The sequence below is a fragment of the Mastomys coucha genome, unplaced genomic scaffold (assembly GCF_008632895.1).
Source record: "Mastomys coucha isolate ucsf_1 unplaced genomic scaffold, UCSF_Mcou_1 pScaffold15, whole genome shotgun sequence".
NCBI classification, from domain to species: domain Eukaryota; kingdom Metazoa; phylum Chordata; class Mammalia; order Rodentia; family Muridae; genus Mastomys; species Mastomys coucha.
In genome coordinates, this window is record NW_022196897.1 from 80,457,501 (window position 1) to 80,475,603 (window position 18,103).

The 18,103-nt window shown below is 41.2% G+C and overlaps 1 protein-coding gene across 4 annotated transcripts in view; it reads right to left on the minus strand.

Moving 5' to 3' along the window:
* Ttc17 (tetratricopeptide repeat domain 17) overlaps positions 1–18,103 on the minus strand; it is a 114,321-nt gene that overhangs the window by 83,774 nt on the left and 12,444 nt on the right. For all 4 annotated transcript variants that reach the window (XM_031371120.1, XM_031371119.1, XM_031371122.1 and 1 more), the window contains exons 2-4: positions 7,185–7,274; positions 731–900; positions 23–134 (exon numbers count right to left, since the gene is read on the minus strand). In XM_031371120.1, the coding sequence (XP_031226980.1) occupies positions 23–134; positions 731–900; positions 7,185–7,274 (372 nt within the window). The remainder of the gene's footprint in view (positions 1–22; positions 135–730; positions 901–7,184; positions 7,275–18,103) is intronic.

Here is an 18,103-nt window from a genome sequence, read left to right on the forward strand (position 1 = left end):
CCCCCCCCAGTTCTCCACTTACTCGTAGGTGCTGAAAAGCATGTATACTATACGGAAGCTCTAGGATTTTAGTACAGTCAGGTTGCTCTGGGTCTGGAGGGACAGGAGATTCTGTGTCTATGAAATCCTCAGGCCTAAAATCAAGAAGCAGCATGTGAATGAAAGAGGTAAAAACAACGTTCTGAGAAACATCTAACTTTCCCACGTTCTCCCTGCATCTCAACCTTCTAAGCAACATTACATAGCCAACACTTGTAGCTTTCTACACAGCTGCCATAAAAAGTCAAATACTTAAGGAATTCAAATTAAAACAGACAAATGAAGAATCAGAAAATAATAGTAGGCAAGATGGTGGTCTTTCAAAGACTACTATATAACTGCTAAATTCTTTCTAGAAATGTCACTCAAAGCCCTCCTATGCTCTGAGTAACCGATTTTAAGGACTTTTGGTAGTATGTAGATAAAACTGTTTTAATTTGTACTCATATGATAAATTCTGAGAAATATTTCCACATGTTTACTGGGCATTTGTGTTTTATTTTTTTACTGTAAATAGTTCAGTTTTAAATCATGGTATAAAAACCAGCTAATTGGTTTGCAAGCTTTCTATATATATTATGTGTTTTGAACTTTCAAATTTCAATAAACCCATCAGTGATGAAACATTATCCAGGAACTTCTTCCTTACTGACCCAGGACAATTTCACCTTTGGAACAAGAACTGCTTTACCTGATGTCCTTACTCTCCAGAGTTATATATGTGCCGTCATAAAGGTCCAGGTCTCCCAAAGGCACTTTGGCCTTGATGCAGTCGGGATCTTCTTTATTGTGTCTTTGTTCCAGACCTGTGTCTCTGTCCTCATTCTCCTCTATGTGAATTTTTTGAGCAACTAGTTGTTTCTGTTAAGAAAATCAAACCCGGGGGGAGCAGTGAGATGGCTCAGCAGGGAAAGGCATGTGTTGCCAGGCCCGAGGATCTGATCAGTCCTAGAACGTACAGCAGAACTTCTGACAAGCTGCTTTTCAACTATCATGCATGTGCTTGTGCTCACACACACACACACACACATACACACACACGCACGCACGCACACATACACATGCATGCACACACAAATATAAGTTAAAAGAAAAAAAATGGAGTAAAAAATATTTCAGTTAGATGGCACTGAAACCAAAGGAGAACTTAATGAGCCCTAACGCTGTTATAGGAAGATGAGGATTCTAGAATGCCCTTAGTCACACCACCTTCTCTGAATGCTATCCATGTGAAGGATTCATTTGTTCTATTACTCTCCTAAAATATTATTTTGATTATGTATTGATCAAAAAACCCCCTCAATTCTCTGCATAAATGGTTTTATGCTGATGTATTACTCTAACCCTTGCTAAACTCAACACTATATTTTAATATTGCATGTATCAGCCATTATAGCTGTATATTTCCATGTGAATGTATGTATAAAAACACATCAGTATGTATAAAAACATATCAATGCTTCTCTAAATTTTTTTCTTTTCTATAAAAACAGAACCTTAGGGGCTTAGAGAGATGACTCAGCAGTTAACAACACTTGCTGTTCTCTTAGAGGACCTAAGTTCAGTTCCTAGCATTCACATCAGGTGGCTCACAACAGTCCGTAATTCCAACTGTAAGGGATCTGATGCCCTCCTCTGGTCCCCACAAACACCGACACTCACAGGCATATACCTGGCACACATACACAAATCTTTTTTAATGTCCAGATAACTGGGACAAAAACTTGTATCTGGGCAGGTCAAGGGTTCTAGAGGAAAACTCAGTACCAGGATTTAGCTTTAATGTACTGTAAACACTCATCACTGTAGCCATAGCTCAGCATCTCTCGACCTTAGTCAGAGACGCTTCTTTCTGCTGTGTATGGTGAGTTACAGTCACCATGGGCAAGGTGCAGAGAACAAGAGACTGTGGAGTGAGTGCTCAGCCCTATTAGAGACATCAATATCACACTCCTACAAGCCTGGGACAGCAGAGTTCTGTGAAACCTTTCTCCAGACATGACAGAGACATGACAGAACCTTAGGGGCTGGAGAGATGGCTCAGTAGTTAAGGGCACTTGCTGATCTCCCAGAGGACCTAAGTTCAGTTCCTAGCATTCAGTTCCTGTGGCCCTCTGGTAGGTAAGCTATGTTTTACTTAAGCCACTTAGACCCTGTCTCAAAAAGCAGAAGGGGCTGAAGAGATGTCTCTGTGACTAAGAGTGCATCATGGTTTTTCTGGAGGACCTGAGTTCAGTTCCCAGCACCCCTGGCAGGTGCTCACAAATACCTGTAACTCCAGCTCCTGGGGATCTGATGTCCTCTTCTGGGGTGCCTGCATTCATACGCACACATCCCCACAAAGACATACATGTATATCCACAGCTAGAAAATAAAATTAAAAATAAATTCTAAAAAAAAGATTTTCCTATTAAAAAGAGCATATGGCCTCTTCCAACCCCACTCTTTTTCTAATGTACATAACAAGCCTAGCCATGTGACCTTCTTTGGTCAATGGAATGTGAATAGACATGTAATTTTTCAGAACTTTTTTACCTAAAAAATTAATTTTATTTATTCTTATTAAGGGTATATAAGTGCCTCCATTGGCATGTACGTGAAGGTCAAAGTATACCTTTTGGAGTTGGTTCCACAGGGGATCCTAGGGATCCAATTACTGTCAGGCTTGTGTGCCAGGCACTTTTACCCACTAGGCCATCTAGCCAACCAGTCAGTCAAAACTTTAGACAGGCTCACTCATATCTGGGGTTCCTCCTGACTTTCCATCTTTTCACCATGAGATTTTTAAACTTTTAAGATTCATTTTGTGTGTGTGTGTGTGTGTGTCCACCATGTGGGTGCCAGGAATTGTACCCTGGTCCTTTGGAAGAGCAGCAAGTACTCCTAATTGCTGAGCCATCTCTTGCCCACCCCTACCCCCATTTTAATTTTTTATCAGTACATATTTTTGTTTCTGAAAGAAAATAACTTAGAAGCCTAAAACTATCATACCATTGTCACATATTTAAAGTAACAATCTCTTAATATTAAATGTAATTTTACCTAGTCCATATTCCAGTACCCAAATATTACCTAGTCCATATTCCAGTACCCAAATATTTCCTTCTTCCCTCCTTCTGAAATCCAGTTTTACATCCTTGCTTGCATCAGAATCCAGCTAGCCAGGGCAGCCTAACTCCCAGCAGACAGGCCTGGGCAGCTCTCACCCCGGCTGAGAGAAGCTGCTGTCTGCCGTGGGCAGCACTCAGTGGAGATGGTGTAAGAGGCTGAGAATGAGAGACTCAGTGCTCAGCCCTAAATGAAACACCAGGGTTAAGCTCACCACAGCAGGGATCAGGGCCACTGCAACATCAATAAAGAGTAGCCAGGAGAGTGAAGAGGCAGAGGACAGGAGGGGCTGTGAAACAGTCTTCTGGATAGGACCTGAGATCACAATCATCACCTCACAGGATCTGTGGTCACCTCTGCAAGCTCAGGCAGCCAGAATCCCAGCACAGACAGAGCACAGATGATGTCAAGGTCCTACCTTATACTGAAGAGCTAGAGAGGGAGAATCACTTTACTGGGGAGACAGATGGCCCATGGTGGGTTGTTCACGCTCCAGTGGACGGTCCCACACCCATGAACATATTGGCAGCATGAACATGACTTAGTAGGTTATTAAAAACAAACATGAAGCTTGGAGGGAGAAATGTCGGGGGGGGGATATGAGATGAGTTGGAGAGGGAAGTAGGAGTAGGTATCATATTTCATTATATGATTTAAAAAATTATATAAAAATTTCAAAAGCCGGGCAGTGGTGGCGCATGCCTTTAATCCCAGCACTTGGGAGGCAGAGGCAGGCGGATTTCTGAGTTCAGGGCCAGCCTGGTCTACAGAGTGAGTTCCAGGACAGCCAGGGCTATACAGGAAAACCCTGTCTTTGAAAAAAAAAAATTCAAAACTAAAGTCTTAAAAAAGAATTCAATAAAATCCACAATAGATTTGGTTATATTTTCCTCTCTCGCCTCCTCATACAACTTGTTTAAAGAACCAGGCTATCTATCCTAGAGAATCTGCTAGTCTTCTGGAACTTTTGTAATTGAAGGTTCTCTTAGTTCCTTAGCATGGTCCTCTAGATTTCTCTAAGTACTGACGGGGGATTCTGGGTAAGAACCTGTCTGTGTCACAGATTTCGTGGCAGTCTGAGGAAGCCTGCAGTCTTCTCTCAGTATTTTAAACAAGTAAAGGAACAATGAGAAGGAAACTGGTGGTAGAAAAATGATTGATGTGATTTAATTACATATTTGGCAAGACTACTTAAGCACGGAGCTCTTCCCACATTTTCGATGTGCTGAAAATATTCAATGGGATTTCTGTTCATTTCCTCCTGAACATCATAAAATAGTATAAACTGTTTTAACTATGTCCCACTCCAACTACATATTGTTAAAATTTCACACAGTTTAATCCGTTAGTATACCATAAATGAATAAATTTAGCAGCTTTTCCAAGGCTCTAGTATTCCCGCTGTATATGCTATATACTTCTACTCAATTTATTTCTTCTTACATAGTACATCCTTCATGTTTTCACTCAAGTGACGGACTGGGGTTGCTGCTTGTATGCCAGAAAACATCTTCATTTTTAGTTATTCAGGTCAAAACTCTTCAGTAGTGCTTAACCTATCTACTTCCTAGTCCTCCACAGCAGACTCCTGTCCTGTCTCAGCTTCCAGTGTCTACCCAGCTCCAGTCAGAACCAGATCTTACTTAGCATAGTGGAGTTTCTACTCCATGTACCTGATATGCTGCAGAACTGAGCAAAACTTGGTTGTACCCACACCGGAGCCATGAGCCTGGCCCTGCCCCTCCTTATCTTACCCAGAGTACAGCAAGTGTCTTAGGGCCGCAGAGCTGAAGCACAGACGCCATGTGTGTTGGGGGCCTCATATCAGCTGGTGTATGCTGCCTGTTTGGTGGTCCAGTATCTGAAAGATCTCGGGGGTCCTGCTACAGGGTCTCCTCAGCTTCCCTTTTCTATTTGTATTTGTATCTCATCTATCTCTCTTATCTATATGAAGTAAGCATAAATTCCCACACTAAACTTACTCCAAAACTGGTCCAGTACTTTTTCTTTGTATTTCAATTATGGGCTAAATTAATCACATATCATTAAACTGAATGCTTCTATTTATATCACTAAAAAAGTAATAGCAGGGGCTGGAGAGATGGCTCAGTGGTTAAGAGCACTGACTGCTCTTCCAGAGGTCCTGAGTTCAATTCTCAGCAACCACATGGTGGCTTACAACCATGTGTAATGGGATCCGATGCCCTGTTCTAGTGTGTCTGAAGACAGCTACAGTGCACTCAGATACATTAATAAATCTAAAAAAAAAAAAAAAGTAATAGCTCAGTGGTACAGTGCTTGCCTAGCATGCTCTGGGTTCAATGCCCACAAAACTGTACTAGTCAGGGTTTTGTTGTTGTTGTTTATTTGTTTGTTTGTTTTTGTTTTCTTGGGTTTTTCACTTTTTTTTTTTCTTTTGACAACTTGACACAAGCTCAGTCACCTGTGAAGTGGTGAACCTTAACTGAGAAGATGCCTCCATCAGACTGGCCCATAGGCAAGCCTGTAAGGCTTCTTGACTAAATGCCTTGAGGTTGGAGGGCTCAGTTCACTGTGAAGGGTGCTAGCCCTGGCAAGACGGTTCTGGGAGTTATAAAAAATAGCTGACCATGAGCCAGTAAGCAGTGTTCTTCCAAGGTCTCTGCTTCCGTTCCTGCCCTGATTTCCCTTCCTGATGGAATGTGATGGGGATACATAAAGCCAAATAAACCCATGTTCCCCAAGTTTGGTCATATTGTTTTTTTAATAGAAGGTAAATTAAGAGAGAAAAGCACAAAACCTCCTCAAACCAAAACCAGAGAACAAGCCTTGAGCCTTTTGCCTCCAGTTCTTCCCTGAGAGCCTGAGAGCCCGAGCAGGTGGCGGGTCGTGTCTTCAGATCTGGTTACCTCCTTGTAAGGTCCTTGGGATCCTTCTTGCTCGAAGGCTCTTCACTCTACACTCATTACTCCTGCTTATTCCCAGTAAGAACCTGGCATCTTTCTGTAACTCAGTTTCCTTCAAATTCTGGATATTATTTACACTATAACTTTAAGTAGACAATTTACTGGGGGAAAGTCTAGTTTTTTCCAGTCACTGCATGATATTGAGCAAACTCAGCTCATAGATATGACAAAAATCAGTGTCTAAAAATGCTGCTTGGTTTGTTCATTAAACAAAATTGCATTTTACTTTTTCCACATATAAGTTTCAAGTTTTCATGGAACAAACTGGTTAAGACTTTTTGACTTAACCATGAGAAAAACCATGATACTGAGACCCTGGTTTTTACTCCTTCAGAACGAATGAAAACTATAATTTTTAGGTTTTATGAAAACCTTTTTCCCTCTTTTTTGTAGATAGTACCTCCCTGTATACTAGATTGGTCCAGACCTTAAGGGGATGATGATGTGTGCTACTTGCCCAGCTCCTTTCTCCTGATATTTTTCTTTTCTTTTGATACAAGGTCTCTCTGTGTAGTCCTGGAACTCTTTATACAGACCAGAGTAGCCTCAAAGTCACAGAAGTCCACCTGCCTCTCTGCCTCTGGAGTGCTGGGATTTAAGACGTGAGTGATCAAGTCCAGCTCAGTCCAGCTCCTTCCTTCCTTTTCATATTTTCAACATGCTCTTCTCAGAGCGTACCAGAAACACATCCTCTTTCTAATGAGGGGAGGGGGGATGACACAGAACCTACTGGAGGGTTAAGTGAGGGGAGCATTAGATTACTACCTACTCCAGGGCACTCGGTTCTCTATTACTCAAATCCCTTTGATGGAGAGGACGGGGTAGACAGGGTAGTAGGAGGTAGGCGTGAGAGTAGTCAGTATGTATTACATACATATGTAAACTCTAGGAACAAATTTAATTAATAAAACACATACACACATACTCCACTTTGACAAAGTAATTTGAAAGACTCTGTCTCAAAGCAAGATCTCAAACCTCGGGCAAGTCATAGGAACTGGATTCAATGATATGCTCTAGCTGTTCTCTGACCACAGTCAGCTTCTGGGAGGTAGACACTTCAGCTGCACAGTATACATTCAGTTGTCTTACCTCTAGTTCTTTGAGGTAGTTAACTGTTGTTTCTTGTCTCATTAATATGACTAAGTCATGGGGATGCTTCAAGTTCATTGGTGAGTCCACCTGCAAGAAAGTAATACATAAATCAATTAAACTCCCATTTCATTAGTGTCTACTTAGAGGAATGAAGCTTCATTTACTGATTTCAATTGCTGGCCCATCACCATTCTACTTTGTGTTACCTGCTCAGGGCATTTCAAAAGTGACTGCATATAGGGAGGGCTGGGGGGTGGGGGGCTGCTCAGTGAGCAAGAGCCCTTGGCAACAAACAATGAAATAATTTCCCTTAAATACTTTCCATACCTATAATAGCAAAAAATACCAAATTGTCTAGTTTTGACAGCATGCTTCATATTTGAATAGACTTGGAAGTGATAAAAAAGAAAATATTAAAAATACATTTTTAAGTCTATTTGGAAAAAATCATAAATCAAAGATGATATAAGATCAGCTGTAAATTTATTACTTAGAGTGCATGTTCTCTGATCAACAGATCAGGTGACTATGCTATTCATCTTAAATATAGAAGATGAACCCCACATACTGGCAGCAGGCTTAGAGATATGCTCTCATGTCTGTAGGATTATTTATAATATATACTAACATATTCATCACTAGTACATGGTACTTCACTTAGCAAAACAAACTCTAGCACACTGCAGCATTCTTAAACAGGGAGCCAAACACATAAACAAGGATACTCACAACATTTTTAGCTGAGTAGATATCAGATAACAATCTCCTTCAATCTCAAACACTCAAGCCCATTGTTTCCCTGGTTCTGAAGGGCTTTCAGGAAGAATATGACAGATAGAGGCAACATTTTGGAGCTAGAGAATAATCTTCCTTGTAGCTTAAGCTGCTCACAAGGCAAGGGTGCAGGACTTTCCTCACATCCCGCTGTAAGGGAAGTGTATTGGGTCTCCTTGAAGCCTTTGGTTTAAAAAGATAGAGCAGCTAACAGAAACATCAGATATAGCTGACGGGAAGAGTAGCTATTGACTGTTGGCTTTCTTTTTTGGAGGTGACAGCAAATGGCATGGAGCTTTGCCAGATAAAGGTTTAGCAAGGGAAGAGTTATGACCTGACACACATCTTTATTGCAGTAATTTTCAGGTCTTAAATTCTAAAATGTCATGGTAATTATCTTGGCAAATGCCAGCATGGATTCCTTTCCTTTTGAGTAACTCTCTTCAAAATATTACTAGAGTATCTACTTAACAACCTTGTAAATACCAGAGCATCCATCTTCCCATACATGCTTAGGAGTCTCTATAGGCCTGCTCCATCCACTTAACACTTGGAATTTATAGACTCCTATGTTCTCTCTGTAATATGTGTAAAGAAGTGATACAATGTCAGAATTTTTAGCATGTAAGGTTGCTCAGGATCAAAACCAAGAGGTACTAGAGAGAAGTAGTTTAACCTTAGCACTCAAGGGCAGGATTATGAGTTTGACACAAGGGCTACATACTGAGATCCTGTCTCAAAAAAAAAAAAAAAAACCAACTGACAACCAAACAAATAGAAGAGAATATATTGCACACTAAGATCTCAAAGTTTGCTGGGCGGTAGTGGCACATGCCTTTAATCCCAGCACTTGGGAGGCAGAGGCAGGCAGATTTCTGAGTTCGAGGCCAGCCTGGTCTACAGAGTGAGTTCCAGGACAGCCAAGGCTATACAGAGAAACCCTGTCTCAAACAAACAAACAAACAAACAAACAAACCCCTAAAAGATCTCCCAGTTCACTTTGACTTTACATCAAGTAACAAAGCCCCCCGTTTTCCATTTCCTGACAGTGCAATGAATGTTCATTGGCCCTGAGTCACAAAGGAAAGGCAGAGTTGTTTTCACTGGCTCTATTTAAGAAAAGAACTAGGAACTATATTTAGAGTAGTTCTACACAGGGGAAGGTGAGCTGGCATCTGAGATGTGACTGTGGACTAAACTCTGTCATCTGGAAGGGTGCATCCTCTAGGCCTCCAGCTGACAGTTCACTGTTCTGCAGCAACTCACTTCACTAAAGACGATGACATGTGCCAGCAATCCAACTATATTTTCCTCCGAGCACAATATATGAGCGCATGCATCCAATTATATAAAATGGCAGTAAACACTTTACTCCTATTAAGTGACCTACAGACAACACTTGTGCTTTCTCTAACTAATCAAGACACTGTTTTTTTCTTAATGATTTATTTTTATTTTATGTGCATTGGTAGTTCATCTATGTGTGTGTTTGTGTGAATGCTGTATCCTGTAACTGGAGTAATACATGGCTGTGAGCTATCATGTGAATCCTGGGAATTCAACCTGAGTCCTTTGGAAGAGCAGCCAGTGCACTTAACTGTTGAATCAGTTCCAAATTGAGACACTGTTCAAAACTACATCTCCAATGAGAGCCCTAAGATACTGGATTCAGTAAATCCATTCAGCAGCAGATGGAAACCACTTCACTGCCAAGTTAGATAAAGGTAAACATTTTAAACAAAATAACCAATTTAAATGTAGAAACATGAGTGATGATCTAGGAAGGCAAGTTTGAGTCAATCATCAGTGGTCCTTTAGAGCAGGATATGACACATTTCTGTAGGGACAGTAGTTCAAGCCTTATATGCAACTTACTCATATTCAGTAACTGTTCCACTTGCAATGATATTCATTTTAATATATGAAAACAACATGGAAAACCACTCTCTGGCAGCAGTATAAAAACTGACATCTTATAGTATGATGCACTCATTAAAAAATATATTCCCCTTAAGAACTAGAAGCAGAGTATTTTTTTTAATTCAGAATTTTCAAGTTATGACACTATCACGGATAGTATAACACATTGAAACACTAAGACACTATAATTTTTATCTCAAAATATGATAAATCAAAACCGGCACCACTTGCTGTCCATGTCTAGTTTTTGCTGGTCAGTACCCAGAATTTCCTTCTTTATCACAACTATATCCCTGACTTCCTCTTCCCCACATGGGAGCCTAGCCAGTGCATTCTTTTCTATTAGTCACAGTGGTTATTTCTGAGATGGGATTTCCTAAGTGAGGTAGGTGGTACTAGAGAGGCCTATCAGAGTGCCTTCTGAGGAAGCCTGAGAATGGGTCTGAAGAAGCAGCAAAACCCTACCTTTGTTTACGCCCTGGGACAAACCATACCTATAGCACCCCAAGTTTGTCTGACATGCCAAGGAAATGTTTATAATTCAGAAAGTGTTTGTGTTATCCCAAATGTTTTGCAAACTTTATTACATTTCAATTAATTAATTGACTGTGTAGGGGTGCACACATGTGCCCCATAGGTGGAGGTCTGAGGTTCTTTCTTTCCACTGTGTGGGTCCCAGAGACTGAACCCAAGTGTCAGGCCATTCAGTCATTTCACTGGTCCAACTTAGCCTAAGTTTTAAAGAGGTTCTGGGAGGTATCCTTGTGGCTCCTTTAAGAGCACTGGGCTGCCTATTTGTTTTTGTTTTTCAACTTGACCCAAGAAAGCATCATCAGAGAGGAGGAAACCATAATTGAGAAAATGCCTTCCTAAGATGGGGCTGTAGGCAAGCCTGAAGGGCCCACTATAGGTGCCACCCCTGGACAGGTGGTACTGGATGCTATTACAAAGTAGGCTGAGGGATCCATGAGGAGCAAGCCAGTAAGCAGTATTCCTCCATGGCTTCTGCTTGAGCTCCTGCCTTGCTTAAGTTCCTGCTCTGACTTCTCTCAGTGATGGCTGTTATCTCAAAGTGTAAGATGAAATAAACCATTTCTTCCCCAAGTTGCTTTTGGTTAGTATTATATCACAGCAACAGAAATCCCAACTAAGACAAGTCTTTTCTGCCACTGCACATAGTGCTGCTGGCACACACTTATGCTTTTGACAAAGGCTAGATGATTGAACCAAATGACATTTCTTTTGTGAAGCCAACTATCCTCCTCTTGATTTCTCATCAGAGACTGTATAGATAGATGCTCCTGTATCATCAAGCATTACATGCATACACACTTCCTTTTAGTCAAGCATTACATGGACACACTCCTGTACAGTCAAGCATTACATGCATACACACTCCCTTTTAGTCAAGCATTACATGGATACACACTCCTGTATAGTCAAGCATTACATGCACACACACTCCTGTATGTATCATCTAGCATTACACTCTTGAACTGCTGTCTGTGCTTCAGTGTGTGAGGTGTATGGGTAGGTAGTCAACACACTCCTGGCTGTGTCTTGATGCCACATTTGCTCAATGCTCTACTGGAAGTACAGTGGCTAAGCCTTCATAGGTCAGAATAAGTATGTCTTCCTTGCCTGAGTTACTTCCCTATTAGCTGAAAAGACCCAATTAGATGACTTCAAGGTTCTTCTAACTTTTTAACCCTACTTCTGTCACATTTTTACCAGCCTGATTCATCCCTGAATAAAAACAAACAAACAAACAAACAAACAAACAAAAACAAAAAACATACTATTCCAACCAATGAGACTGCCATATTTTCAATTTGCCCATATAATCTTTACTTGATTGGAGCAAGGGTGATTTACAGAGTTGCAGTTAAAAGAGTACTACTCAGCTATTAAAAACAATGAATTTATGAAATTCTTGGGGAAATGGATGGATCTGGAAAATATCAACCTGAATGAGGTAATCCAATCACAAAAGAACACACATGGTATGCACTCACTGATAAGTGGATATTAGCCTAAAAGCTTGGAATACCCAAAATACAATCCACAAACCACAAGGAACTCAAGAAGAAGGAAGACCAAAGTGTGGATACTTCAATCCACACTTAGATCGAAGGGGGAACAAAATACCTAGGGAAAGAGTTACAGAGACAAAGTGTGGAGCAGAGACTGAAGGAAGGACAATTCAGAGACTGCCCCACTTGGGACTCCTTCCCATATTCAATCATCAAATCCAGACACTATTGTGGTTGACAGCAAGTGCTGGCTTGACAGGAGCTTGATATAGCTGTTTCCTGAGAGGCTCTGCCAGTGCTTGACAAATACAGAAGTGGATGCTCACAGTCATCCATTGGACTGAGCATAGGGTCCCCAATGAAGGAGCTAGAGAAAGGACCCAAGAAGCTGAAGGGGTTTACAGTCTCATAGGAGGAACAACAATATGAACCAACCAGTACCCTCAGAGCTCCCAGGGACTAAACCATTAACCAAAGAGTACACATGGTGGGACTCATGGCTCCAGCTGCATATGTAGCAGAGGATGGCCTAGTTGGTCATCAATGGGAGGAGAGACCTTTGGTCCTGTGAATGCTCTATGCCCCAGTGTAGGGGAATGCCAGGCCTAGGAAGCAGGAGAGGGTGGGTTGGTGAGCAGGGGGAGGGGGAAGGGAATGGGGATATTTCAGAGGGGAAGCCAGGAACGGGGAGAACATTTGAGATGTAAATAAAGAAAATATGTAATAAAAAAATAAATAAATAAAAATAAAAATAAAGTTTCTTCTGGCACTGAAGAGACGGCGCTGTCAGTAAAGTGTTTGCTATGCAAGCATGCAGACCTGAATTCAAGCTCCAGTCTATATAAAGAAAGCTGGGAGTGGTGGTGTGTACTTGTGAGGTAGAAATGGGTGGATCCCTGGGGCTCGTAAGCACAGCAAGCCTAGGAAGAGACCCTGTCTAGAAAAACAAAAGGTAATCTAGGAACAACTCTGAAGGATGACTTGTGACTTTCACATGTAACCCTCCCACACATGTATGTGTGCATACACATGTACACATGCACACACACAGACACACACACACACACACACACACACACACACACACACACACACACACCTACTTTTGTTAAACTGTCCATTTGCTCCAATTAAGCACTGGCTACTTCTAAATAGTGGTTCACTGTATATCAGCTCTCTGCTGTACAGTTCTTAATTAGGTACATGGGTTATTTTGCCTGTATGTATATCTTGTGCCACATGTATGCCTGGTGCCCAAGGAGGGCAGAAGAGGGCATGGGATTCCCTGGACCCATGGCTGCCATGTGGGTGTTGGGAACAGAACCTAAGTCCTCTGCAGGACCATGTAGTGCTTTTGGCTGCTGAGCCATCTCTAGCTGCATGGGTTTTAATGCTAACAAAGTTCAAGTTTTTTTTCTCCCTGATTATAACTAAGTATTGTACTTCAAATATAAACAATATACACAGAATGGAGAAAAGAATCAAAATTACTTGAAATCTCACTTTCAGAGTTATCTACTGTTAGATATGTCATGGTAACTTCTATCCTTCCCACTGCTATGTGGATATCTTTACAGAAATAAGAACATGTGCTCCATGGCATGACTCAGTAGGTTGACACTTGCCAATGCTGATGAACTGGGTTCTATCACTGGCCACCTACATGGTAAGATAAGAAAACCTGCTCTGAAAAGTTTTCCTCTGATCTCCACATGCATACCGCAGCATGTGCATAATCCATGCAAGGTATTCTCCAACACAGTCAATCAACCAATCAACCAGTGTAATAATTTTTAAAAATGGGAATAACTAGTGTATTATACCTTTCCCTAGCCCACTCCTCTGCCTACTTCATTGAATGTCTCTCCCAGTAAATTCAGATGGATTGTTAATTTTACTTATTCTGTGTATATGCAGATATGTGTATTTGTGTTCATGTGCATGTGAAGACCAGAGGGTAACTTCAGGTATCCCTCCTCATGTAACAGCCACCTTATTTTCTGAGACAGGATCTCTTACTGAATTTGTGATTTACAAATTAGGCTAGTCTGGTTAGTCAATGAGTTCGCAGGATCCTCCTATCTCTGCCTCTGGAATTTCTACAGTGCTGGGATTACAAGCATGTGATGTGCTACTACACTTGGCTTTTTATGTGGGAGTTGGGGACAGAATTTAGGTCCTCATACTTGCAAAGCAAGCAATTCTCTGACCAAGTTATCACCTTCATTTCTCTTTCATCTCTCTCTCTTTCTCCCTCTCCCTCCCTTCCTTCTTCTTCTCTGTATGTGTTTGATCATACTTGCACCAAGGCCAGAAGTTCCATGTCAGGTGTCCCTGTCCACTGCTCTCCACCTGACTTTTTGAGTCTCTTGCTGCCCCTTCACTCACTTGTCCAGATGGGCTGGCAGCAGGGTTCCTGTTCATGCTTCCCCAGTGCTGGGTAACTCACGTGCTGTTGCACTTGGGCTCTTCTGTGGGTCTCTAGGACTGCACGGAAAGTACTTTACTTATTAAGCCATCTCTCCAAAATCTTGATTTAGTTTTGACACAAGGTCTCATGTGGCCCAGGCTGGTCTCTGTGAAGCTGAGGATGAAATTCTGATCTACTTCCAAACTGTAAGGATTACACAGGTGGGTCACCACATCCAGCTTATGTACTGTTGGGATGGATATAAGCATTCCACCAACAAAGTTGTATCTCCAGTCCAACCTCAATTTTAGTGGTTTATATTTTGCTTTAAGTAACTACACTTAGCTTATGGTTAATAAAGCCCTAATTTATTTCTAAAATTTAGGTTATTCATATTTTACTTAAAAATAGTGTGATATTCTCTGGGCAGGTGTCTGGATATGCTCTTCCCTTTGAAGAGAGCATGTCTAAGTCACAGGAAATGCACTTTATGTTTTTGGTTAATTTTCTCCAAAGCAGTTGAATCAACTTAAGTTCCTACCAACAGTGAGCTTCACAAGCCTTTAGAAACATGAGAATAACTGTGAATACATTTAAATCTCCTTTACACTTAATCTTGCCTCACGCTAAATTTGATAGGTTATATACAATATTTTTAAAGCACGGTTCTAGTTAGCGGGGCTCAAGGTCATTTGTTTATGTTTCCAGTCTTCTCAACAATGAGTACATATTACCTAAATTTATAAAGAAAATATCTACTTAAAAGTACGTTATCTTTGTAAACATCAAACTTGAGAGGACTGGGAAACAAACTTGTTTCATTCAGTTTTAAACAAACTGTAATGATAAGCAAAGTGTCTAGCAGAAGAACAGCCTAACAGCTTTCTCTTAGGTATTCATTACGACAGTCCTTGTCATAGATGTGGTCCAAGATGAAGACCTCAAAAAATGCTCAGCTAGTGTCTTTTCTGGGCCACCTTTCTCTTCAAATTATCTGAAATTTAATTGCACTTTATTATTATTGTCAAAGAACTGGCTAAGGAACCTTTGCACCTGTAATTCTGGCCATGTACAATACAATGGTAATCAGCGTGAGTTTATGGGCTGAGGCAGGCAGAATGTCCGTTGTCAATACTGTCCACCCAACTCTTCCTACAGGTTAGGCTGTCATGGACTTCCATCTTCTTTCAAGTTTGGAGAACTGCAAGTTCAAAATATCAGTCCAGATTTACCTCATAAGAGTGTCTTCATAGACTCCTCGCTATAAATGTGAAAACTTGTGTGTGTGTGTGTCTGAGTGCTTCTACATGTACAATTGTATGCATGTGCATATTGGAAGGTAGAGGTCAACCTACAGTGCTGTTCCTAAGGACAGCCATCTCCTTTGTTACGTGAGACAGTCTCACTGACGAGGCTAGGCTGGCTGGCCAGCCAGCTCCAGGGTTTCTCCTGCCTCTACCCTCTGGACACTGGGATTACACACATGTGCCACCATGCCTGGCTTCTTACATGGGTGCTGGGGATCACACTTGGGTCTTTATGTTTGTGCAGTAAGCATTTTATGGATGGAGCCATCTTTCTAGCCTTTGAGTATACACTTTGTTAAGACAACTGTTTGGCTGTAATTTTTGCTGCTAGAGAAGTTGTATAATATTTTAATAAGAAAGTTAAAACCAGTCTCAGTTTGAAGAATTATCAAGCATCAAATTAAAAACAAACTTAAACATAAGTACTGAATCCTGCCCGTCACATGAACTTCATGGCCACTATTCTTTGAAATTAATCCTCAACTAGATTTTATTTTCTTGTTATTACAGTTTCTAGAAACCATGGTTGTAAAACTGCCTATTCCTGCATAATTCAGACATATAAAGTATACTGTATAGCTGTTATCTAGATTTGAATGTTCATAATGTTGTAGCCAATTTGTAAGAACATTCATGTCAAACAATGTCTTCCTGACTGACAAGCAAGACAATATTTCCAACACAAGCAGCAAATACATAAGTCTTAAGCTATATTTTAGAATTTATGCCACAGGGAACATATATAAACAACACATTTTCAGCTAGGCTACTTGTAACTTTACAACAAAAATAAAATGTTGGATGAGATGACAAGAGTCATAGATAACATCTGTATTTGTCAAGCTGCTCTTGCAAACATGTGTGGAAACAATGTAGCTGGTTCTGCTGTTATTCTTATTCCTCTTTGTGACAGGCTGGCCTCAATCTCCTATATAGCTGAGGTTGAATATGAACCTCTGATTTCCCTGCTTCTTCCTCCTAATTTCTGTTTATATTAGAGATAGCTGTTTTATATCAGACATGACTTTAATTCAAGCAGTAAATAAGTACTGAGCACAGCGGCAGGCAGAATAATGGCCCAACCAAGGTTACCATGCTCTGATCCCTAACCTTGGGAATATATTACACTCTATGGCAAATGAGAATTTAGATGTCAACCAGATGAATGGTTGCTAATCAGACGGTCTTAATTAAGACAGAGAACACAGCTTGGATATCAGGTGTATATAGAGTAATTACATGGACCAGGGAGAAAACACACACACACACACACACACACACACACGCACGCATGCACACACGCACGCATGCACGCACGCACGCACGCATGCACGCACGCAGTCAGGGTTGGGGCAGACAGGAAGAGAAAATGAGGTCAGTGGGATGAACTACTGCTGATTCTGAAGATGCAATGAAAGTGGCACAAGAGCCAAGGAATACGGGCAGCCCTTAGGAAAGCATTAGAAAAGGTGGCCTTTGCCCACAATCTCCAGGAAGGAAGGTACATAGCACTGCTGTTCTCTGGACTATGTTTATGGGTTTCAGGATGGATCTGTAGTCTCCTTACCTAGGTACCTGGAAAGCAATAAATCTGGGTTGTTTTAAACCATAAAGTTTTTTTTGTTGTTTTTTTTTTTTTTTTTAAACAGCAGCAATACAGATAGAATACTACGTGTGAGCTTTAAAACTCCTAGTGAGATAACTGGATTACTCACTCCTAGAAAAGACACTACAATCAGTACAAGGCACTGGGCCATGCTATTACTGAGGTGGCAGGAAACTCAATGGCTTGGGGATGACTTTGCTAATTTGTGCTGGAAATCCCTGCCCTAAGGAGAGGCAATGGATGCAGTTCAACCTTCTGCTCAGGGGATGAAATCAACATGACTGATTTCTTTTACTGCAATCCCAACCACATTAACGATAAAGGTTTAATTTTTCTAGGAAGTCATGAAAATGAAACTGAAGGTTGCTCTTTAAAGCTTGCCACTCCTACTGATGGCTACTGTGCTGTTTAACCAAGGGCAATGCAAGGTCTTTTGATGAAGTCAGATTATGAACAAAGGTTTTACATATTCCAAATACTGCTGAGCATTTTCAAATACTGACACAATCCTTTAGCACAATAATTTGCCAATACCTAGGAAAATTAAGAATAAATAATACTTTAAACCAGTTAACTCCGAGTCCCACAACACCCAAAGGAAGCTCCACTCCCAAGCGCTCTGACATACCCAGGATCAGAGGTGAGCAGGAACCAACATCTGTCCCAACACTGGGAGTAATTGGGGCCAGCGGAACCAGGCACACAGGAACTCCGCCAGCCCAGTGACTGGGGTTCCGTCCGGTCTGTCTGGGTTGGTGTCCTGAGCAGACCTTGGGTGCAAGCTCTGCAGCTGGCGTTCCACAACACACAGAGGAAGCCCTACTCCCAGGTGATCTAACAAGCCCAGGATCACAGGATCCCAGAAT